The sequence below is a fragment of the Bufo bufo genome, chromosome 4 (genome assembly GCF_905171765.1).
Source record: "Bufo bufo chromosome 4, aBufBuf1.1, whole genome shotgun sequence".
Classification (NCBI taxonomy): Eukaryota; Metazoa; Chordata; class Amphibia; order Anura; family Bufonidae; genus Bufo; species Bufo bufo.
Window position 1 is genome coordinate 626,282,406 of NC_053392.1, and position 26,036 is coordinate 626,308,441.

General features: G+C 44.0%; 1 protein-coding gene across 1 annotated transcript in view; it reads right to left on the reverse strand.

The window, feature by feature from the left end:
* The window catches only part of DNAH8 (dynein axonemal heavy chain 8), a 622,089-nt gene that overhangs the window by 220,472 nt on the left and 375,581 nt on the right, over positions 1 to 26,036 (reverse strand). Inside the window, exons 46-54 of the mRNA XM_040430275.1 lie at positions 22,510 to 22,688; positions 21,349 to 21,536; positions 21,170 to 21,256; positions 20,254 to 20,361; positions 16,307 to 16,441; positions 9,697 to 9,858; positions 7,363 to 7,609; positions 702 to 943; positions 474 to 614 (exon numbers count right to left, since the gene is read on the reverse strand). Coding sequence (XP_040286209.1) covers positions 474 to 614; positions 702 to 943; positions 7,363 to 7,609; positions 9,697 to 9,858; positions 16,307 to 16,441; positions 20,254 to 20,361; positions 21,170 to 21,256; positions 21,349 to 21,536; positions 22,510 to 22,688 — 1,489 coding nt within the window. The remainder of the gene's footprint in view (positions 1 to 473; positions 615 to 701; positions 944 to 7,362; positions 7,610 to 9,696; positions 9,859 to 16,306; positions 16,442 to 20,253; positions 20,362 to 21,169; positions 21,257 to 21,348; positions 21,537 to 22,509; positions 22,689 to 26,036) is intronic.

Below are 26,036 nucleotides of genomic sequence, written 5' to 3' on the forward strand. Positions count from 1 at the left end.
AGATTTGTTACATAAAGTGTACGTGGCGGCCATGCTCCAGTTGTGGTGGTCGTGCTTGCACACTATTGGAACATACGCTGGCCTATGTGCACTCCCACGATCCCAGCCACTAGAGAGACTTTTCCTATAGTGTGCAAGCACGGCCACCAATGCTGGAATGCAGGGGGGTCGTAACCCCTGGAAATGAGCCTTGAATAATGTGATGGAAAAATGAATCAAGCCAGTAAAGCAGGCAATATGGATAATAGCAATACAACAGTAAGTCCTTGTATTAATGGTACTAAATGCCATTGACTGATGTGAGACAACCCCTTTTCAAGTTTGGGTTTACGTTGGAATAATTCTTTGCTTCTAAAGATCGCAACATCATGTGTGAGAATGGGTGTCTTAGGGTCTGGTTGGGCTAAAATATGTTAATCTCACATGCAAGGATCTGCCTATGGTGACATCTACTGCTACAGCACAGACAGTACCTGCATGATGTAATTACACTCCTGGAGCCGCATTTTTGGATGAAGATTCAGATGCATGTATGTATAAGCATCCTCAAATACTTTATCATAGAAGGCTTGAAAAATATCTCTTTCTTCAGCGGAACGCTTATTTAACCAAGCCTGTAGGGTGAGAAGGCAGAAAGCGGATATTGCTATTTCCTATAAGTTCTGTCAATCATAGGTTGGATTAAGTCTCTGTGTCTATACCTTTAATATTGGCCTCCAATCGAGAACTGATGAGCTGAGGAAGACCATGCCCATCCGAGATACTGCTGAAGGTGATGCATTCTCTATACTATCCACTTCAAACAGCAGCTTGCAGCCTGGAGCCATTGGAACGCGGTCACCATTGGCCAACGTGAGGGTTTTATTATCATCCAGCACTGAACTGAGGTTCTCTATCCATGTGGCATCTACAGGACCATCCAAGAGAAGCCAGACATTTTCACCTATAAAGAAAGCAGTATGAATTTCCAGATGACCAGGTTATAAAGCGCATAACATTGAAGCTTTTCATTAATAAAAGGTTCCAAAAACATATTAGCACCAAAACAAAGGAGCAGAAAGCCAGAGCTGCCTCTCCGTACATTTTACTGTATGTTAGGCTACTTTCACACTAGCGTTTTTACTAGATTCGGCAGGGTTCAGCAAAAACGCTTCCGTTACTGATAATACAACAATCTGCATTATTTATGAACGGATCCGGTTGTATTATGTATGAGAACGGAACGGAATGCATTTTGAAGCATTCCATTCTATTCAGTTGACAATGAATGGAGACAAAACGGAAGCGTTTGACGGATCTCAATACCGGAAAAACAAGATTTTTGTGAAACTCACCTGTAAAATCTCTTTCCCGCGTAGTTCATTGGGGGACACAGAACCGTGGGTATAGCTTGCTGCTGCCACTAGGAGGCGACACTAGGTGCTAGGTGCTGTGTCCCCCAATGAACTACGCGAGAAAGAGATTTTACAGGTGAGTTTCACAAAAATCTTGTTTTCTCGCTGGTATCATTGGGGGACACAGGACTGTGGGATGTCCTAAAGCAGTCCACGGGGAGGGAAAAAAGTCCATGCCCATGGAGTAACACCCTCGAGAATGCTTAATGCACTACTGCCTGCGAGACCCGGCGGGCCGGAGCAGCATTGGCGATGCCAAGGAAGCACCTGGCAAAAAACTTGGTGAATGCGTGCCAGGAAGACCAAGGCGCTGCCTTATACAACCACAAAGCTGATGCAGGGTGAAACATGTATCTCACAAAGAGTTGACCACTGGTCAGGTGTCCCAAACTCCACCGGGCAGCCGCCAAAGGATCCACCTGGAACACCCCTTGGAGACCATCGAGCCCTTCCAAGGACCTCCAGGAATGACCAGGTAAAAATCTGCACGGCGGAAAGAGCTAGTCATGGACAAGCAAACCTCCGAGCTCGAATACACCCTGATGGAGAGCACACTCTCTCGAGTGCGAGGGAAAAGGAAAAAGAAGGGAAAACAATGTCCTGTCGACATGGAAGGCAGCGATTACAGTCAGCAAAAAAAGAAGGTAATGTGCGGAGCACTGTCTCATGCAAGTACCTGACAAGAAAAAAAATATGTACGTACAAGAAAAGGCACTCCCAACTTCCCAAATTCGTTGGATGGAAAAACCTGCCCCTAGGAATGCCACCTTCCCAGAAATAAAAGCGAGGGGAAGAAGATTTACAGAGAGAGGTCATGTTCCTCTCTGAAGGCCACCAAACGACCCATCGGTCGCCTGGACGAAACCAGTTAGCTGGCCCTAACTCCAGATGCAGAACCAAAAACCCAGGCCACGGGATACACCCCTGCTAAAGAGAGACGCTCCACAGAAGCGGTCGATTGGCAGACCGATGCCCCAGAGCCGAAGAGGCTTGCGGGGAGACTGAAAAGCTGGTTGATAACCCACAGACAAAAAACGCCTCAATCAGACACGGCCCACCGCGGGCCAAGGAACCAATACATGTGAGAAGGTAGAGTAAATCTGGTGCGAGAACAACCGACGGCGAGGATCTCCTTCAGAGACCATATATTGACAGTGTGGCAACGCCGCTTGACGAATATTTAGACTAGACCAAGATAAGAGAAATACCCCTGCTGGATAGAGTGCTATAACGACGTCCAACGCCCCACCCGTACCAGGGATAACTGGTTTGATAGGAAAAAAATTATGAGGGGAGTCCAGAGCAGCGCCACGCATGGCTACTGGTCAGGGAGATACAGGGGAGAGACAAGCAACCAGCGGTTCGAGGAGGAAGAAGAATATAAGGCTCCCAGAATGAAAAGTCCATCAGCGGTGGTAACGCATGACAGGAGCCCCTGCTCCTCCTGGCGTGGTGAGTCTCATAGTCTACCCACGGAATGGGCAGAAAAAAGGTATGATCACCATCGGACTGGTCTGACAGACATTACTCATGTCGTAAAAGAGATAATTGTAGATACAGGTAGCACACCTAGGATCAATAGGAAGAATTCACCTGTAGAAGGAGGAGGTGAAGGCGTCACAGTCCACCAGCCGGGACCGGAAACAATACCCCATGCAAATGCAGATGAGGGAAAAGTAGTGACGTAGGAGCCACCAAGGCTTGCAGGGTGGCCGTGAACCCGGAGCCAGAGAAGGAAAAAGATGGAAGGAGATAAGCTCATTCTCCATCTGGGACTGGCACTATACAGAAGAAGCCACGGGATGATAGTGGCGGTGCCATACTCCGCCTAAGAAGGAACCCATACAAGGTGAACCGCAAGACTATGGCTAGCATCATATTCCAGCTGAGGAGGGGGCCACACAGCAGAGGCCACCGAATGCGGCGCTAGAAAAAAAACGCCACCAAATGGAGGAGCTGTGGAGGAAGAACCCTAGTATGTCGAGACAACGGAAAGACCCCCTCGTATCATTGTAGTCACAGAATATTCTGTCAATGCCGAGGGGAAGGTCTGAGGACTTGCAGTATAAGCCATGGAACCCTACTGCCCCAGGTAAGTAGAGCTAGCCTAAAGCACCCCACCAGAGAAGGGCGCCGAACACGAGCAATTGCCAAGCTAGCGTCAGGGAAGAACCCCTACCTGAGGGGGGACGCCCACTGCAACGGCTACGACCCTTAGCACTAGCGTAAAAGGTGCACATGCGGAGGAGAACACTGTAAAACTTAAACCAGATTGTCAGCATAACCACTTTCCCCGATAAGGAGGAGTGGGGCTTGAAAATACAGAGTCAGTACGACCCTCGCTTTACATTGTAGAGGACAAATACCATGACCAAATGAGATGTGGTCTCTAGGATACTGACGTGTTGTCGGGTAACACCCTGAGAGGACAGAGGGTGATATATTCAAGCCCAAACCAGTATCGGCAAGAAAAAAAGGCCACAACGGGAAAATAGCCACGGTATCCACTGTAGGTATCCATAGTTACCAGATGAAGAGTCCAGGGCACCAAAAGAAGCTAGAGCATCTAGAGCCCTGGCACAGTGGAGGTGCAGCATCTCAAGATGCTTAGTCATCCACCCGTTAGCGATCACTAACGAAAGGGTAAAATAACAGTAAGCATGGAGATGTCAATGTGACTAAAGAAACAACCTCCAGTGGAAGTGCAACCTCCCGCTCAAGGAAAGGGGTAGCGCAACCGTCAGGACCGTATCCAACGGTACTAGAAGTACCCCATCAATGGAGTTTGACAATGCCTACGTTGAGCACTGCCTCAGTGGTAGTGCAACAATTCTGCCCAAAAGGGGAAACAACGCATACTGCAAGAACTGTATCTCGAGGAAGTGTAAGCACCCCTCCTAAGGAAAGAGGTGATGCATACTGCAGGAACTGAATCCAGTGGCAGAGAGATTATGCCACTTAAGGAAAAGGGTATGCATATCGCGAGTCTAGTACCCGGAAAGAGTGCAATTACTCCCCTAGAGAGGGGTAATGCATACGGGAACACTGTGCCCTAACGCCACCTATGGAAGAGGCTAATGCATACAGTAAGTATGGTACCCGTGGAACTGAAATTCCGCCCCTACAGAAGGGGGAACACCTACCGCCGGCGCTGAAGTCAGTGCTAGTGCCGTTAGTCCACCTATGGAAGGAGGTAACGTCTAAGGCAAGTACCGTATCCAGAAATAGTGCAAATACTCCGCCTAAGGAAGGGAGTAATGCATACGACAAAAACTGTTGCCTACCTTGAATGCAAACTGGGAAGATTGCGCTGGGTAATGACAGATTACGAATCAGTGATCCCCCCACCCCCTCGGACAGAACCTTCCCAGGGAAGAAGGTTGCGTCTGAGCGTGACCCTGGGGAGGAAGGTTGGGGGTGCAGGAGTGACCGAGGAGGAATACATCCTGCTTGTGTGCAATCTTGACTCTCAGAGTCTTGTCCATGGCAGCCGCAGACTGTCCTGTTGGGATTTATCAACCAAACTACCCGGGGGGTGGCATGAGAACTTCCAGAGGATCACTTACCGGACTGCCTAGGCGGTGTCTTATCAACCAAACGACCCCGGAGAGTGGATTGGGAAGGTACGTAGATCCTCCATTGGACTGAGCAAGCGGTGCTTTATCAACCAAACGACCCCGGAGGGTGAGTGGGAAGGTCCGAAGATGCTCCACTGGAGTGCGCAGGCAGTGCTTATCAACCAAACAACCCCGGAGGGTGATTGGGAAGGTCCGGAGGTCCTCCATTGGATTGTGCAGGCAGAGTTATCAACCAAGTGACCCCGGAGGGTGATTGGGAAGGTTCAGTGGTCCTCCATTGGATTGCGCAGGCAGTGCTTATCAACCAAGCGACCCCGGAGGGTGATTGGGAAGGTCCGGAGGTCCTCGATTGGATTGCGCAGGCAGAGCTATCAACCAAGTGACCCCGGAGGGAGATTGGGAAGGTCTGGGGGTCCACCATTGGATTGCGCAGGCAGAGCTATCAACCAAGCGACCCAGGAGGGTGATTAGGAATGACAGGATATGCTCCACTGAAGTGCGCAGACGGAGGTTATCAACCACATGACCTCGGAGGGTGAGTGGGAAGGTCCTGCGCAGTCGGTGCTCATCAATCAAACACTCATGATGGTGGATTGGGAAAACACAGAGGTCCTCCTCTATCCGGGATGCACTTTAGTTTTCATTATATTAATTTATTCATTTTAAAATGGATGCCCAGCCTCAAGTGGTCAAGAGGCAGGGAGGGGTTAAAATGACCAGTAATAAAATCCCTTGCACTGCAGGTAGTATAATCATGTGCCAGCCTCAATGCAGTGGCTGGTCATGAAGGGTTAACCTCCTGGAGGACCGGGGCGGGGCTCAGCGAGGTACTGGGGAAGGGGGGGCAGGCGAGAAGGATTCGCGCCAGACCGCGCCTCCTCCTCACATAACCATACGAGGACTGCGGCCGTGAAGCCGGGGGTTAAAGTTGTGGAGCACGGCCGACCGGGATGCCACTGCCGGCTGGCCGGAGTGCAGAGCGATTCGGAGCCGCTGGGACCGGAAACAGAAGGGAGGTAGGGCAAAGTGAAGCCAGGGACCGGTCGTCCTGTGCGGGCTTTAACCCTTCCGGAGCGGCTCGTGCGGCGCCTGCTGCCTAGAGGGATGGATACTAGTGCTGGGGAGCCGGGAGCCTCCTCCGCTCCCCTCCCTGCATAACGCTGGCCGCAACGTCTGGGCCGCAGCAGCGCAGACGGCCGCCCGCCCGCTGTGTCCGGCAGTGTGGGACGTGGTCATTAACCCCCTATGCGCCGTGAGGGGTAGTGGAGGGATGCCCTCAGAAATCCTGGGCACAAAAGTTGGAGCCTGGCGTCTGCCAAAGAAAAAGTGGGAGTGGGGGTGAAGAGAGAGAAGAGGGAGCCCGGTACTTGTCCAAAGAGGAAGGGAGGCAGGGAGAGGGTTAAGCTACTTACCTAGTCCCGTGTACTCACCCCATCTTCCTCCTCTTCTCTTCACCCTCCCTAGAGGACCGGCAGGTCAGCTTTTCCAGCAGGGTCTGGCATGGCGGGAGGGTCTTCTTCTTTGTTGGACCTAGGTGACCCCTTGGCTGGCAGGAAGCAGGGGAGCGAGGCTGTCCTGGTCCTCCTTTTTCTTCTGTGGGGGGTAAGCGGTGCATTTTCTCACCGGTCTTGCTCCCTGGGATAACGGAGAGGCTGAGCAACTCTGTTTCCCGACCTAAAAGGAAAAATACAAAAAAAATTAAAAAAAAGAATCAAATAAGAAAGCCGCCCTGCATAAAGCACACTAAGCTAAAAACTGACATGCTCTCTCCGGGCTGGAGGGGGTATAGCCTGCAGGGGAGGAGCTAAGTCTTTTTTCAGCCTAGTTTCGCCTCCTAGTGGCAGCAGCAAGCTATACCCACGGTCCTGTGTCCCCCAATGATACCAGCGAGAAATATTAACGCTAGTGTGAAAGTAGCCTAAGATGTACACTTACTTCAGTTAAGTGCAAACGTGTGACATCCTGCTGAAATCTGTAGACTGTTCATACTCTGACCTTCCACCAAAAGTCAAAATTAGGCAGATCCTGAGGATACGGCTGTACACCCAGATTCTACCTCTCGTATTCTCTATCCCTGTGCACAATGGACTGCACATAGACAGCGCACAGACCTACACCTCTATTTTTCTGCATAAGCCAAGGGTCCATGCAGAGAAAATCAGGGCATGCACTACTTTAGACAATAAGTCTCTGGCTGTTCATGTCCTACGCGGACACACGGAACTCACAAATTGTCCGTATGTCACAGCCACAGTACAGAATAATATGTCTGAATTGTTGTGCATGCTGATATTTTTTGTACAGTCTGTTGTACACCAATAGGTAGAGGTACACTTTAACACTCTAGGTCTGAATACACGAGGATCCAGGAGTCACAGACTGAATGATACCTGCTTTGGTTTTCAGTGTCTTCCTCCACAGTGCGGAGAATATTCCATCTGTCCAGTCATTGGTTGCTGTATCCAGGCGTCCAAACATCTGAGACGCTGTAATGGCCTTTGGGTTCATGCGCACCCCCCGATGTGGAAGCCCACATTCTGTCATGGCTCTCATGAGCACATTAATAAGTGAGGATTTTCCAGAACCACTAGAACCAAGTGTCATCAGGCCGTGACGTACTTGAGCGGTTTCGTACAGCTGTAACATACAATAAATACGGTATATCTCACATACGACTGATGTTTCTTACAACATATCACACATTGCTTCCTTTCCCCGCTTAAAATAACCTCTTCATTCTTGTCATTATTATTCTACTTAAACAGCATCGAATTCCACAGCACTGTAGACAGATTGTCGTCGCTCACACTTCTCCCTACCCAATCACACCTGTCCCTGCTCCCAGCATACTGCTCCCTACCCAATCACACCTGTCCCTGCTCCCAGAATACTGCTCCTTACTCCCATCACACCTGTCCCTGCTCCCAGCATACTGCTCCCTACTCTCATCACACCTGTCCCTGCTCCCAGCATACTGCTCCCGACTCCCATCACACCTGTCCCTGCTCCCAGTATACTGCTCCCTACTCCCATCACACCTGTCCCTGCTCCCAGTATACTGCTCCCTACTCCCATCACACCTGTCCCTGCTCCCAGCATACTGCTCCCTACTCCCATCACACCTGTCCCTGCTCCCAGCATACTGCTCCCTACTCCCATCACACCTGTCCCTGCTCCCAGTATACTGCTCCCTACTCCCATCATACCTGTCCCTGCTCCCAGCATACTGCTCCCTACTCCCATCACACCTGTCCCTGCTCCCAGTATACTGCTCCCTACTCCCATCATACCTGTCCCTGCTCCCAGCATACTGCTCCCTACTCCCATCACACCTGTCCCTGCTTCCAGTATACTGCTCCCTACTCCCATCATACCTGTCCCTGCTCCCAGCATACTGCTCCCTACTCCCATCACACCTGTCCCTGCTCCCAGTATACTGCTCCCTACTCCCATCATACCTGTCCCTGCTCCCAGCATACTGCTTCTTACTCCCATCACACCTGTCCCTGCTCCCAGCATACTGCTCCTTACTCCCATCACACCTGTCCCTGCTCCCAGCATACTGCTCCCGACTCCCATCACACCTGTCCCTGCTCCCAGTATACTGCTCCCTACTCCCATCACACCTGTCCCTGCTCCCAGTATACTGCTCCCTACTCCCATCATACCTGTCCCTGCTCCCAGCATACTGCTTCTTACTCCCATCACACCTGTACCTGCTCCCAGCATACTGCTCCCTACTCCCATCACACCTGTCCCTGCTCCCAGCATACTGCTCCTTACTCCCATCACACCTGTCCCTGCTCCCAGCATACTGCTCCCTACTCCCATCACACCTGTCCCTGCTCCCAGTATACTGCTCCCTACTCCCATCACACCGGTCCCTTCTCCCAGCATACTGCTCCCTACTCCCATCACACCTGTCCCTGCTACCAGCATACTGCTCCCTACTCCCATCACACCTGTCCCTGCTATCAGCATACTGCTCCCTACTCCCATCACACCTGTCCCTGCTCCAAGCATACTGCTCCCTACTCCCAATCACACCTGTACCTGCTCCCAGCATACTGCTCCCTACTCCAATCACACCTGTCCCTGTTCCCAGCATACTGCTCCCTACTCCCATCACACCGGTCCCTTCTCCCAGCATAGTGCTCCCTACTCCCATCACACCTGTCCCTGCTACCAGCATACTGCTCCCTACTCCCATCACACCTGTCCCTGCTACCAGCATAGTGCTCCCTACTCCCATCACACCTGTCCCTGCTCCCAGCATACTGCTCCCTACTCCCAATCACACCTGTACCTGCTCCCAGCATACTGCTCCCTACTCCAATCACACCTGTCCCTGTTCCCAGCATACTGCTCCCTACTCCCATCACACCGGTCCCTTCTCCCAGCATACTGCTCCCTACTCCCATCACACCGGTCCCTACCCCCATCACACCAGTTCTACAAGTATGTTTAATGCAGTGTGGGAGTAAACCATAACATCATACAACTCTTTGCAGATATTGCCCATGGTTAGATTTAAACCCAGGACACCCATTCTCCCCGCCAAAAATGCTAACCACTGAGACACCATACAGCAGATATTCATTGGTGGACTTTCCAGAGGTCAGACAAGAAGCATAAATTGCAGATCTTAGTGAAATGCCATACATCCTAAATGTATGGAAGCCCTTACATGTCACGACTCCCAGGGAAACTCGTTAATTCAGTACCTGGATTAATTTAAGGTTCCAAGGAGGGTGATTTACCAGCCCAGATATCTTCACTTGGTTTGCAACAGCATTTTGAAGATCTGTGTATGAACTGCTGTGAACCTGAGTGCCTGGGAAAAGGTCATTGATCAGACTGTGGAAGAGGGGCTTATCTTCATCAACCTGAGAGAAAATATTAAGATATCAGGGATACAGAACAGCATTCAGAAGCAAACCACCAGCAACGTCTATAAGTCCACTGTCACGCACAATTTCTATTATCAAGATCCATATCAAATGTTCCGTAAAGATTCTTCAATGGGTGAAATCTGCTAAAAATCTTGCAAAAGTTGGTCAATAAATTTTACAATTACAATTTCGATATGATATAAAGAATAATGTATATATGAATATAGCTAAAAGCTTTCTTAAATTATCGCTACTCTAGTGTGGTTTATAATATTGTCCTCCTATAAACAGGTAAATAAAATTAGGTATAAAAAAATAAAAATTTAAAATAATTAGTCCATAAAACTTCTCAGATAGCAAGCTATCGGTATATATATATATATATATATATATATATATATATAGTTACTGAGTATTAATCTAAAATGGTAAGAGCATAAGTATATAGATTTGTGACATTAGATGAAGGTTATTTTTTAAATCAATGGCGTTTCCGGGCATTTCCATTTTTTTGCAATGGCGCTTCTTGCTGCTAGGATAATATGCGAAAATATAGTTATGGTTTGTTTAGGGACTGGGTGTTTAGGAAGGAAACAAAGGGCAAACTCCGGTGCGACTGGAACATTAATGTTGAGTACATTGTTTATTATCTTGAATACTGTAGTCCAAAATTTAAGGATTTTAAGAGATGACCACCATAGATGGAAGCAAGATCTGCGGGCACTGCAGTTTTTCAATCATAAGTCTGGGTAGTTGGAGTTGACAAGATTTATGATTTTACATGAAATTTCCCAATGACGTACTCCACTAGATAATTTGTTAGTCCAATTATAGGCGATGAGCCAATCTTCTGGGGTACATGAGGTTCCTAAATCAGATTCCCATCGCAATAAGTTTATGGTTTTCGAATCGTCTCTGTTATTGGAAAGATCTGAATAGAATCCGCTGAATAGAATCCGCTAATCTAGGAAAGATGGGTTTGTTACCGTAATTGGTGTTTGAGAAAGCAAATGTCTGATTCTTATATATTTTTAAAAATCATTCTTGGCTAAATGATTTCGAGTGGTTAGAAATATGAATAAATGTCATATATTAGAATTATTGGTATCAAAAAGGTCTTTGATCCGTTTAATATCATTAAGTTCCCAGTTAGAGAGGTCGATATCAGGGAAGAGTGATTTGATCTATTTTAATGGTAATTGGCATAGGTTTGTTTTCTCCAAGATTGGAATTTGATTGGCAGTTATACTTAATAAAGTTTTATTAGACCTTTTGTTATGTGAGGAGGGTGGTTTTAATATAACAATTGTGTCTGAGCCTATTATATTTTCTTCAGTGTGAACCCAGTTTTTTTTATGGGATTTGAGTGATGCGAGTTTGATCTAGTAGAGCTGCCCTGTAATATTTTTTAAGATCAGGAATGCCTATTCCGCCTTATTTTGTATATTTACTCATAATTCTAGCTTTAATTCTGGGTTTACAGCCTATCCAGATAAATTTGGAAAAATCTTTCTGTAATTTTCTAAGGAGAGTATTTTGAATTGGGATTTGGATAGTTCTAAATAAATATAATATAGTAGGAAGTATGAACATTTTTATTAATGCTATCCTCCCTGCCCAGGATAATTCTCATAAGAAAGTAATTTTTGTGGTATTGAGTTTAGAAGGGGTTTGTAGTTCTCTTTATATAGTGCTGGATATTTCATTTTGTTATTGTTCCATTGGTATGGCAATTCACTGGATATATTTAGTTGGGTTTTAGGCAGGAAACCTATATTAACCCCTTAAGGACTTGGCCATTTTTTGCAAATCTGACCAGTGTCACTTTAAGTGCTGATAACTTTAAAATGCTTTTACTTATCCAGGCCGTTCTGAGATTGTTTTTTCGTCACATATTGTACTTCATGACACTGGTAAAATGAAGTCAAAAAAATAAATTTTTATTTATAAAAAAATACCAAATTTACCAAAAATTTGTAAAATATTGCAAATTTCCAAGTTTCAATTTCTCTACTTCTATAATACATAGTAATACCTACAAAAATAGTTATTACTTTACATTCCCCATATGTCTACTTCATGCTTGGATAATTTTGGGAATGATATTTTATTTTTTGGTTACAAGGCTTAGAAGTTTAGAAGCAAATCTTGAAATTTTTCAGAAATTTTCAAAAAAAAACAAATTTTTAGGGACCAGTTCAGGTCTGAAGTCATATTGCAAGGCTTACATAATAGAAACCACCCAAAAATGACCCCTTTCTAGAAACTACACCCCTCAAGGTATTCAAAACTGATTTTACAAACGTCGTTAACCCTTTAGGTGTTCCACAAGAATTAATGGAAAATAAAGATACAATTTCTAAATTTCACTTTTTTGGCAGATTTCCATTTTAATATTTTTTTAACTTTTACAAAACAAGGGTTAACAGCCAAACAAAACTCAATATTTATGGCCCTGATTCTGTAGTTTACAGAAACACCCCATATGTGATCGTAAACCACTGTCCGGGCACACAGCAGGGCGCAGAAGGAAACGAATGCCATACGGTTTTTGGAAGGCAGGTTTTGCAGGACTGTTTTTTTTGACACCATGTCCCATTTGAAGCCCCCCTGATGCACCCCTAGAGTAGAAACTCCATAAAAGTGACACCCATCTAAGAAACTACTCCCCTCAAGGTATTCAAAACAGATTTTACAAACGTCGTTAACCCTTTAGGTGTTCCACAAGAGTTATTGGCAAATGGAGATGAAATTTCAGAATTAAAATTTTTGGGCAAATTTTCCATTTTAATCCATTTTTCCCAGTAACAAAGCAAGGGTTAACAGCCAAACAAAACTTATTATTTATGGCCCTGATTCTGTAGTTTACAGAAACACCCCATATGTGGTCGTAAACTGCTGTACGGGCACACGGCAGGGCGCAGAAGGAAAGGAATGGCATACGGTTTTTGGAAGGATGATTTTGCTGGACTGTTTTTTTTGACACCATGTCCCATTTGAAGCCCCCCTGATGCACCCCTAGAGTAGAAACTCCAAAAAAGTGGCCCCATTTTAGAAACTACAGGATAGGGTGGCAGTATTGTTGGTACTAGTTTAGGGTACATATGATTTTTGGTTGCTCTATATTATACTTTTTGTGAGGCAAGATAACAAGAAATAGCTGTTTTGGAACCGTTTTTATTTTTTGTTATTTACAACATTGAAGCCAAAAAAATCATGTTTTAGTGTTTCCATAGTCTGAGAGCCATAAATTTTTCAGTTTTTGGGCGATTACCTTGGGTAGGGTATGATTTTTGCGGGATGAGATGACGGTTTTATTGGCACTATTTTGGGGTGCGCGTGACTTTTTGATCGCTTGCTATTACACTTTTTGTGATGTAAGGTGACAAAAAATGGTTTATTTAGCACAGTTTTTATTTTTTACGGTGTTCATCTGAGGGGTTAGGTCATGTGATATTTTTATAGAGTCGGTCGATACGAACGCGGCAATACCAAATATGTATATTTTTTTTTATTTATGTAAGTTTTACACAATAACAGCTTTTTTAAAACAAAAAAAATGATGTTTTAGTGTCTCCATATTCTGAGCCATAGTTTTTTTATTTTTTGGGCGATTGTCTAAGGTAGGGGCTCATTTTTTGCGGGATGAGGTGACTGTTAGATTGGTACTATTTTGGTGGGCAAACGCCTTTTTGATCGCTTGCTGTTGTACTTTTTGTGATGTAAGGTGACAAAAAAATGGTTTATTTAGCACAGTTTTTATTTTTTACTTTGTTCATCTGAGGGGTTAGGTCATGTGATATGTTTATAGAGCCGGTCGATACGGACGCAGCGATACCTAATATGCATACTTTTTTTTTCCCCCTATTTTTTCCCAATATTTTTTTTACTTTATTTGGGGAAAATGACGTTTTTGTTTATTTTTACTTGAAACTTTTAATTTTTTGGGGGGAAAACTTCATTTTTTAAACTTTTTTTTTTCACTTTATTTTTTGTCCCACTTTGGGACTTGAATTGAATTGACCTGCGGTTTGCGGCGTTGTGACAGGATGCCCGCTGAATGATTTCAGCGGGCATCCTGTTCCTAATAACCCCCGCCGCGCCACAATGTCTGTTTAAAGTTAGGACGTACCGGTACGCCCTGAGTCCTTAAGAGCTCGGGAAACAGGGCGTACCGGTACGCCCTAAGTCCCTAAGGGGTTAAGTATATTGGATTTATTGGCGTTTATTTTGTAGTAGGCAATATTGCCAAAGTTGAAAAGCAACCTGTTTAGTGTTTTTAGTGAAGTTTCAGGTTTCGTCAGTGTTAGTATAATGTTACCTGCATGAAGCGTTACTTTGTGTTCTTTTTTTCTACTGTATGAGACACACTAACTCCTGATCTGAGTGTGTTAAATGTTGTCATTAAATGGAGGGGAACTATCTCTCCTTAATCGGTGTAAGGAGGCTTATAGGCCATACATGCTCCTCTGGAATTCTGGGAAGAAGGAGTTCAAATGAGCTCTTAGCAAGCTCTACCTCTAATGTCACCAGATGTAAGGCAGCTATCCTATAAGTCACCTATAAGCTTGCTAAGAATTTGAATTCCTTCTTCTTCAAAGGTTGTCAAGAACTTGTATTCCCAGATTCTCTTGTCCTTCCGTGGTTTGAAATTCCCTTTTAATATAAACACTTTCATATCTGAGACCTCCACGATACAACTGACCTACTAAATAAGCTGTCTCAAATAGGTCCCCTACCAGAGGGAACTATTCTGGCTACAATGGATGTAGAATTTTATATTCCAATATTTCACAACAGGATGCAACATTTTTTATGAAGGATAAAGGAATTGGCACTGAATCTGTGGTGGAACTTACAAAATTCATCCTAGCCCATAATCACTTTTCATTTGGAGAAAGCATATACCTACAGAAGACCGATGCAGCAATGGGGAGCAAAATGGCACCACAATATGCAAATCTGTTCATGGCCAAGCTTGAAAGTGACTTTCTGTCCTCCTGCCCCATCAAGCCTTTGGCCTATTACCACTACATTGATGATCATCTGGACTGGATCTGAACAACTAAAAACATTCCATGAATGCTTCAATCAGATTCATCCCACCTTCAATTTAACTCTCAACTACTCCTTTACTGAAATAAACTTTTTGGACACCATCATCAAGGTACAGAACAATAAAATAGAGACAATTATTTACCAGAAACCAACTGGCTGCACAACATACCTCAGATGGGATAGTTTCCACCCCAAACACATAAAAAACTCCATCATCTACAATCAAGCTATCAGATACAACCACATATGTTCAAACTCTACATAGAGGGATGAAAACCTTGGAAACCTCAAAAAGACATTTCTAAGTCAGGGATACCCTCCAACCACAGAGGAAAACCACATTGCCAGAGCCACCAGATAACCAAAGAGTGAGCTCCTACAATACAAAACAGGAAAATAATCAGGTACCTCTAGTAGTCACCTAAAACCCAAATCTGTAAATTCTAAGGAGACTACATCCAATACTACAAAAAGATTACTATTTTAAATCCATATTTCCAGACCCCCCCCCTCCTGTGCAGTAGACAGACCCTTAATCTGAAAAACATCATTGTCAGAAGCTCACTGTCCTCTCCAACAACAGGAGGAACATTCACCAGCAAACAGACCAAATGTAAGACCTGTCCATATATAATGACCACTGGCCAGTCCCCAATACACATCAGAACTACAAGATCCCAGGTACGTTCACCTGCACCACGCTAGATGTGGTTTATTTGATCGTATGTACCAAATGTCCTACTGGGGGCAGGTGAAAATGGTCGGTCAAACTGGTCAAAAACTGAGAACAACAACGAACTCTCATCGCCACACAATAAAAGAAGAAAGGAAAGATTTGTCTGTACCGAAACACTTTTGCAGCCATCACCACAACATCACAGACATGAAAGTATTAATATTAAAGGCTATGGACACCTTTGGGGTATCTTTTTATTATTGCATTGTACTCATTTTGAGCAAAAAATTATTTTTTATACATAGGTCGGAATTAAAAATATGGCGTCCTTTTTTGTACAGAGCCGACATGCTCTAGTAGCACCCTTTGGATTTTCTGTCTTTTCTGTCAGAGCAGGAGCTGAAGGGCTCCTTATCTCTGCTCTATGACATTATAAACACTTATTATAGCTCAATTATTATCTTACTGATAAAAATGTGGCTTAAATAAGTGTTTATGACCTCTTAGTCGTTTAGAGATAAGGTTTATTAGATGACGTCAAAGTGAAAGTACCAGTCATACAGCTAGAAAAACAGTTAACCCTTTGTGACAGAACAGCTCAATATTTTTTATAAAGGCCAATTGAAAAAAAAATATTTTAGCCAAAAATTATTAACATGCAGTCATAAAAAACATTGCCTTTTCTTCTATAAGCAGGAGGACACCTACCAACATGGAAAGGTTCATATCTTGCAATCCTCTCATCACGATATTGGATTCACTCTCATTTGGTTTTGCTCTTTTCTCGTCCCCCAGCGTTCTCAAAACCGATAGGATGTTTCTCAAGCCAAAGTCATAATGACCCTAAGAATTATACATTTTAAAGTGGATCAATCTGTAGCAGGTTAACACATCCCACTGATTCCAACAAACTATAAGGATATATCCACATTTCACGTGTCAGACTGCACAGAAAACAAGCAGCAAAAACATTTAATATTTAACATTTTTCAATGTAAACACAAACAATGGAGCCACAACAGCTCCATTAGGCTACTTTCACACTAGCGGCAGGACGGATCCGACAGGCTGTCCACCCTGTCGGATCCGTCCTGCCGCTATTTCGCCGTGCCGCCGCTCCGTCCCCATTGACTATTATGAGGACGGGGGCTGAGCTCCGGCGCAGTATGGCAGTTCGGGGTGAGAGGCTGCCGGAGTAAAAAGTCAGACATGCAGTACTTTTAGTCCGGCGGCCTTTTGCCGTGCACTGCTGTGCTGCGACGGAGCTCCGCCCCCGTCACCATTATAGTCAATGGGGACGGAGCGGCGGTCCGGCTGCACGGCGAAATAGCGGCAGGACGGATCCGACAGGGTAAACAGCCTGTCGGATCCGTCCTGCTGCTAGTGTGAAAGTAGCCCTAAGCATATATAAAACAAGATGATCAATTTTACCACAAATTACTGTTGTTCTTTGGTGCATTTTCCCCAACAGTAATTAAAGAGTAACTAAACTCCCCCCCCCTCCCCCTCAGATAGACTGTGTCAGTGCATAGTTACAACTTAATATACTTCATTCACCGGGTCCGTTCTTTTCTCTGCATAAACTATGTCCAAAGATCTCCTATTGTAGCCCCTAAAATTGTCATCCACTGCATGTTGTCACCTGAACTTTGTCTCCATCTCCAAGGACTCTGTAGACTATTTTTTAACTAGTGTGGGCGGCTCCAGCCTGGAGCGGTCGTCCCCCGCTGCGGTCACATGGTATCGCGCAGGGCAAGGGCTTTTTTGTTTATATTTTTACACTGCCAGGCGGATGCTTTCGTCCAGCACTGTATTCGGTGACGTCACTGGCTCTGATGGGCAGGATTTAGAGTTTTACAGGCTAGGACAGCATTAAAACCTGCCCATTAGTGCCGGTGATGTCACTGGGCTCACTGCTAGGCGGAAGCCTCCGCCTAGCAGTCCCTATGGAGAGCCCGGTACGTCACCAGATCTCGTTTAAAAGCCTTTGCCCTGAGTGATTCAGCGCAGGGCAAAGGAGAGCATTGGAGCATGAAATGCTCTGATGCTCATATTAGGGGGGCTGCCTAGGTGAAAATGGGGATACGTCTGGGTTCAGCTCTGAACCCAGGCAACCTCTTTAAGCAAGCACTTCTCTTCATATATAAATGCAGCACTTGAAATGTTCTACGGTAATTCATGCAATCATTTAGCAACAGAAAGAATTGCTGAATGGCATGTCAGGTTACGACATCTTGCAGCCGACCATGAATTTGCAGATATAGACAAGGAGATTTAAGCGCAAATCATGCAAGAATGTACTTCATGTAAGTTAGGCTTCATGCAAACAACTGTGTTTGTATTTCACAATGGACCAAAAAAAATACAATTTTCGCACACTCTCCTCCTTATCATTTGTGGAATGGCCACACAGATCAGAAAAAATATGCATCTGTGCATGGCCCCATAGAAATGTATGTGTCTTTGTGCGATCCGCAAAGCAAGGCAGAGACAGAGGCGTTATTCACAAACTAAGAGGGACGCTCTTGCTGTTGTGTGGGGCATTGTACACTGAACTGAATGTCACTGGGAGAGCCGCTGGATGCTGGCTGTGCTCACCATATCTCCTATGAGCGCACAGCAACCTGAAACTGCTGATCGGTGCCGGGACTCAGACCCCCACCGATCTGATAGTAATGACCTATCTTAAGGATAAATCATCATTATTCATTCACTGTGTCTGATTCAGATCTACTCCTGTGTGACAGAGTGCTCGATCTGGCTCATGAGCAAGGTCGTACACAGACCTTACAGGACTCCAAAGCAAAACATAAAGGTTAATCCAACAAGTTATCTCCTATACACAGGGTAGGGGATAACTATCCAATCGGTGGGGTCCCATACCCTGTGGAGCCCCCTGAAATGGATGGAGAGGCTGGTCGGAAAAGCGCGCCACTGCTCCATTCATTTCTATAGAATAGCTGGAGACAGCCAAGTGTTGTACTCGTAAAGGGGCATTATTTTGTGCTGGGGGCACATAACAGGCACCATATTGTGTTTGGGGGGGGGGGCACATAAAGGGTCATATTACCATTGTGATTGGGTAGTGCTTAGTAGTGTTGAGCGCGAATATTCAAATTACGAATATTTATCTCGAATATCGCAACTTCGAGAATTTGCAAATATTCTGAATACAGTGCTATATATTCGCTATATCAAATATTCGTCATTTTTTAACATCTGAACACATGATTCCTCCCTGCTTCTTGCTTGTGGGCAAATAAGTCATTGGCCCACAAGCAAGTTAAGCAGGGAGGAATCATGACTTTAGATGGGAAAAATGACGAATATTCTAAAAAACGAATATATAGCACTATATCGAATATATTTGTTGTTTAGAATATTCGTCTTTTTTTTTTTAAGCTGTACAGTTGTTCCACTTCGGCATACTCCTCCCTGACAAGCGTCCCCGTCACCATGGGAACACCTGGGGGTTAGAATATACCATTGGATCTGAGTTCTTACGATCTCACTGAGATCGTGAAAACTCAGATCCGCTGGTATATTCTAACCCCCAGGCAAGCGTCCCCGTCACCATGGGAACGCCTGGGGGTTAGAATATACCATCGGATCTGAGTTTTCACGATCTCACAGAGATCGTAAGATTTCAGATCCGATGGTATATTCTAACCCCCAGGCGTTCCCATGGTGACTGGGGCACTTGTCGGGGAGGAGTATGCCGAAGTGGAACAACTGTACAGCTTGAAAAAAAAAAAAGACGAATATTCTAAAAAACGAATATTTTAGTTTTTTTAAATATTCTGAATATTCTAAAACAAGAATATATAGCAATATAGCGAATATTCGAAAAAACGAATTTAGAGCAATTTAGCTAATATAGTGCTATAATCTTCTTTGTCTAATAGTTGTAATTTTTTTCTCATCTGAAGTTCAGATTGGAAAAAAATTAAAACTATTAAAAAACTATTAAAAAAAAGATAATAGCACTATATTAGCTAAATTGCTCTACATTAGTTTTTTTTCGAATATTTGCTATATTGCTATATATTCTTGCTTTAGAATATTCTAAAAAACGAATATATAGCACCATATCGAAAATAAATTAGTTTTTTAGAATATTCGTCTTTTTTTTCGATTTGAAGTCATGATTCCTTCCAGCTTAAATAAATGGAAAAAAAAGACGAATATTCTAAAAAAACTAATATATAGCACTAAATTCTATAGTGCTATATATTCGTTTTTGACCCACACCAGAATGGATCGCGTAATATTCGCATATTACGCGATCATTACCTTGCCAATTTTTCGAGTACAAAAATAAAGTTGAATATAACGAATATTCGAATTCGCGAATATTCGACGAATATTCTACAAAATATTCGCGAAATATCGCAAATTCGAATATGACCCCTGCCGCTCATCACTAGTGCTTAGAAATAATATGGGACAGAGATCAGTGGATCAAATCAGTATATGTTACAGTGACATTTATTGTGAATGCCCTTTTGTTAAACCTCTTCTACAATGTGTGACTGATCCGATCTGTCGTTTAGCACAGAAAATGTCATCTAAATAATACTTTCTATAAATGTACCCCAATGTCCTTCCTCTAAAACACCAATAAACTGGATGACAGAGCTCATGAGCTCATATACCTGCTCTGATAGCTGCTCTTCACAGAGTTTATACAGGACATAAAACTTCCGAGACAAGGACGCGTTGGATAGGAAGCCAGCGCTGGCCAGCTTTACTCTCATTATCATCTGAAAGAGCGAAATATAGTACATCAATAAAAGGCTACTGTATCTTCTAGAAATGTAGAACCAGTACCAGGTGACTCATAGTTTATAGTGAAGACTCTTCACAGCTATGGACACAGTGTCATTAGTTATTAACACACAGTTCAATAGTTTTCATCAGGTTGTATTTTTAATCTATAGCTTTCCCTTTTCCTGTGTGTTATGTTATGTTGTACGTACATGACTGACCCCAGACTTTAACCCTAGAAAAGTTTGGAAAAATATGAAAAATATATTAACAAAAACAGATGGAAAATCAAACACACTGTCAGTTGTATGCATAAAAGTATGGGTGGGTTTGACAACCAGGAGAAAAGGACCTGTGCTTGTTTAACCTTCTTTATTCTTCCCACGATTGTTGGGCAAATTCTCCACCCGTCTTCTCAAAAGCAGTTCCTCTGGAGAAGGGAGTCCTGCATTGGTTCTTGTAACCCAGGGTTGGGCCCTTCTCTCCAAGGTCGTCCCTTATAATAGCCGTATGGTCTGCACTGATGATTGTGCGCCATTGCCTATCACTCGGGAGAATCATGACTTTCCTGTGCATGTTGAGGTTCAGCTCCCATTACAATTAGTATGGACCCATTGTTAATGCATCTTATTTGCTTAGTAGGGTATGGACCAGGATGGATATGGGATGTGTATAAAGAGCCAACATTTGTCCCTAGCTTCCCATGGTAGGAGCATATACTTATATTTTCATTGCCCCCAATGACACGAACAAAAACCAAGCCCTACATTAGGATTTTATCTTTGAGATGCACAAACATATCACCTGTTTGTCAGGTACCATCATAGAAACCATTCTAAACTGTATCTTCAAGTTCTCCGGGAGATCCTGGAAGTCGGCATGTTTGGGATTCTGGTGGAAACAAACAAACATGAAGTTCACAATCATCCCAATAATTCCACAAAATTACAATGTGGATATGTGCAAGGCAACAACAACTTTACCATTGTAAGAAATATTCCAAATTCTGGATTTAGGTCAGCTATTTCCCCATCACTAAACGTAAACTGTTTTCTCCTTATTTTTTGGGCAGACAGCATGATATAAATTTGCTGTGAAGCCACTGACAGCACCGGGAGCTCTATACGGCTGAATTCATCAAAGCAGCCCCAGGACCCTGACCGAGCAAGACCTACACACAGAGCAGAGAAATACAAAGAACATATCTGCAGTTAATGAACGGTAATTGTAAAACATTCAGAAAAATATAAAATCCTCTCCAACTGTAGAGTATCAGTATTTTGTAATGAGGAATACCAGGAGGACTCGTTCATCTGGATTTGTAAAAAAAAAAGATAATAATGAAATCAGTCTTAATAAAAGTTGAATGATTGAAGGAATAATATAGTAAAGTTGATACAGTATATTGTCCATGTCAATGTCCTGAAGGTATCATGTTGTCAGAGACCCCGTCAGGCCTCTATATGTGACAGTCCCTGTCAGTCATAAATAACAAAGATGCAGGCGTGCCCTACACATGTATGTGCTTCTGCGTTTTCATATATGGAAACCTTAAAATATAGGCCATGATGTACCCATACAGAACTTCCACCCTGTTGTATTAATATAGATAATGTCAGTGTGACGTGAATCTTTTACATACCAATAATTTTAATGCACTAATTCATATGACTGAAAAGCACAATAATATGAATATTTTGAGAGGATACTTGGTGATATTTAGATATAAAGTGTAAAAGTCTAATAGAAAGAAGGCATTATATAAGATGTGGTTACATGAAACTGGAAAACTTCATTCACCCTTCTTATAAATAGGCATACCACTACGTACTAACTGTGGTGCTCTTAGGATATGGCGGTAGGTGCATTTGATGGCACAGGAGCTGTGCATGTACCTTCAGCAGTAAGTGCCCAGGGTATAATATAAAGCCCACAGTCCGATACAACAACCAGGGCTGAAGTTACACATTTTCGTCATACAGACAGAATTCTGGTGTAAACCAGGAGAAGGATTTATTATATTATATGGATCCGTATTCTTGTACAGTGCAGCGGTTCCATAGAGTGTTAGTAAATATGACTCTACCGTATGTGTTTTAAAACCATCCGTACACAGTGGGTAAAGTCTGACAGACTTCTGTTACCTTTAACTATTCGTCCAAGCGCCCTGCAGTCCATCTGGGGGGAACAGTTAAAGATTACCACGTATTTCCCCAAAGCTTTTCCCATGTCCTTTACGGTTTCCGTCTTTCCAGTGGCAGCAGGACCAGCGGCAGCTCCTCCCATGGTCATTCCTATAGCCTGAGCGAGTGCAATGTAACACCTGCAGGCAGCAGAATTATGGGAAAGTTGGGGTAAATTCATACTAACGTGCGTCCTATCTACTTTACAGACTTCCTGTCACATTTCTGTTCTTTGTGCAAACGATGAAAGTGTCTCATCAACTATAACTTACAGAATGTATACTTCTGCTTATTACAGTGGATCTCTCAGGGTACAGATGTAGCAACCATTCATCTGACACAATGCAGTAAATGCCTAGTAGCAGTAAACTTGTCTTGTTCAAAGGTTTGTGTTGTGTTAGTGTGCTGTCGTGCATAGCGGGTGCTACATGGCCATCCCATAGCCACAAGGTGGCCTGAAGGCGCTGGTCCGTGGTGCTTCCCGATGAAAGAAGTGCTTTCTCATTGCGGTTTGCTAATGGCCATGTGGCTCACCTAAAAACACGCAGCCATTAACAAACATCAGGGGGTTAACTCTTCTTTCATTAGCAATCCACATGAACCTGCAGCCCATGGACCCATTGCTGATGCGTGTGACAAAAGTCAAATTAATGTATTTAACACATTAGGCTACTTTAACATATGCAATACAGCCTTCCAACAGGCTGTTCCGGCATAGAAAGCCAGAAATCGGCCAGAGCAGTTTCTGTCCAGCCGATCTCTGCCAGACCCCATTATAGGTAATGGGGTCACTGGGCATTCTGGTAGCATTCAGCAATGCCGGATCCAGAGAGCTCCAGCAGGCAATGGTGTCCCGCAAATCCTGGAGGAAACCCACACAAACACAGGGAGCACATACAAACTCAAAGGCGATGATGCCTTCAGTCAGATTTGAATCTAGGACCCCAGACCAGTGCTAACCACTGAGCCACTGTGCTGTCCACGTGACAGAATATATTTAATTACAAAAATGCCTAGACCTTTCAATAGAACTGACTAGAAACGCAAAACACACATGGGGAAATAGCTGACCTAAATCCAGAATTTGAAATATTTCTTACAATGGTAAAGTTGTTGTCTTGCACATATCCACATTGTAATTTTGTGGAATATTATTTTATCATTAATACCCCTTGCGCTGGCGTATGAGGTGCTGGCCTCTACATAACTTAGGCACATCCACCACCAGCCAAAATCTACACCAGCAACTTTGCTGCCATAGATTTAGATCATTTTCTATGCCTAAAACAGGTGTATAAAATAATAACTGAGACGGGCCAGAGGGCGCGGCCTGGCCGGCAATGTGAGGAGACGCGTCTGCAAGAGCTCCTGAGCAGCGCTCTCCATAATCCTGCGGCATTCTGAGGCTGACATTGGGAAGGAGCTGGCATCACACAGGGCGGCTTTTACCACCATGACCCGCACCACCAAGAAGGAGAAGGAGGGACGGGATGGATTGGGTGCACCGCCGGCAAAACAAAATGGCGCGGCAACCGCGGCCCGATCAGCAGAGGTGGCGGCTTGCTTAGAGTGGTGGTTGTGAAAGGGCAGTGTGTACGGGAACATATTACAAGCAAAGCGAATACAGAGATTATCACCAATTGAGGTCGGCGTTCCAGTAATCTCAGAACGCATGCGCTGGAAAAGACACAGCCGAGAAAGGAATAGCGAAGATCTGCGCTGCGTAATCAAAGCGACAGCAGTGAGCAATCCGTAGCAGGCTGTGAGCTGTACAGTGAACATTCGTATTGAGACACTGAGAGACCGGAACACAAGCCGGCTGAAGAGCTGCAGGAGGCCGTGAGTAATACCTGACATTACTATATACTAACGGCCACATATTGTAATCTGCAAGCTTGGATCATTTTAAACACCCAACAAGTAGACTGTGACTAGCAGTTGGATTCCAACACATGTTTGAAATCTCTTTTTATTAGATAAGCAAAGAAACAATCCTCATATCGCATGTAGCGCAGTACAGCGTATGTCACAACACAATTAAATCTAGTCATAAATCATCAAAGGCAATGCCTAACAATACAGGTTAGGATGTGACAACCACTTTTCTAGGGCTAAAAGGCCCTGGAGTGATTGATCTTACAATGCGTCTGGTTAACATTCATTACATCAAACAAATCAATAAACAAATCAATAAAGGGGGAGGGAGGAAGGGGAGTAACAGACCCAACAGTGTGTCGACCCAAAAATGGAATTTACATTCTGCTCAGGAATATCTATAAAGGTCGTATGTTATATTATCAAGGCATGATGCAGCAGATTTAGACTATATCGCCAGTAATGATCAGATTGGAGAGAAAAGAAAGAAATGGAAGGGGTATTATCTAGCTATTATAGGGAGTGACCATCTACCTACACTTCTAGTCAGTTTCCCACATTTGGGAGTTAAGAAGGTTTGCTCTATAATCTAGCCATGGTTGCCAGACCTGCAAAAATCTATTTCTGCTATGATAAGTCCAGCCTATCAGCTCCTCCATCTGGCATATCTGATGAACCCTATTACGCCACATCTTCAGCGTTGGTGGATCAACTGCTCTCCATTTAATTGGAATTAGTAGCTTTGCGGCCATAAGTGAATGAGTAGCCAAATTATTTTTCCCGGGACGGAAATTTGAGGTGGGCATCCAGAATAGCACTAACTGAGCTGAAAGCTTCAGGGTCATTGTACAAATCGTGTTAATGGCAGATTCAACATCTGCCCAGAAGGATTTGATGGCAGGACAAGACCACCAGATATGGGACATGGATCCAGTGGCAGCAGAACACCTCCAACAGAGATCCGTAGATAGCAGATGGATTTTAAAGAGGTATTCAGGGGTTCTGTACCAACGCATCGCTGTTTTAACAGAATTTTCTTGGATTTTTATGCACTTGGAAAAGTCGTGCGAGGAATTTTGAATCCAGTTACTGTCAGCCTCACTTAAATCAAGTTGGAGTTCTCTTCCCCACTCAGCAACCCAGTGTGGTATGTTAGAGTCTCTCGCTTTTAGAATCTGTCTATAAATGAAGGTAGTGCATTTATGGGGTAGGTGTGGGAGTAATACATAATTCTCTAACCATGACGGGTCAGGTAGTGGAATAAACTTAGATGTCATGAATTGTTTACAGGCATTCTCAAAGTCATTAATTTGGATAAAGTCCTTACCAAGGGCATGTACACCCGAGAGGGTAGTATAGAAGTTGGATGTGGGCTGCAACCCTTTCATGTCTCCTAATCTATGGTGTGACATTGATAACCAGATGTCTAATGGAGATTTAATTTGTGGGAATATTAGTGTGGGAATGACTGAGATAGGGGCTAATGGAGAAATCTTGTCCTGAGTGGAAGTTAACCCCAAGGACTTGAGGCAATTATGAAGCATTCCTTTGGTAAGTTCGCTTACAATTTTGGTTTCTTCTCCTGCTCTCTCGGGTGTCCATAGTCTATGAAA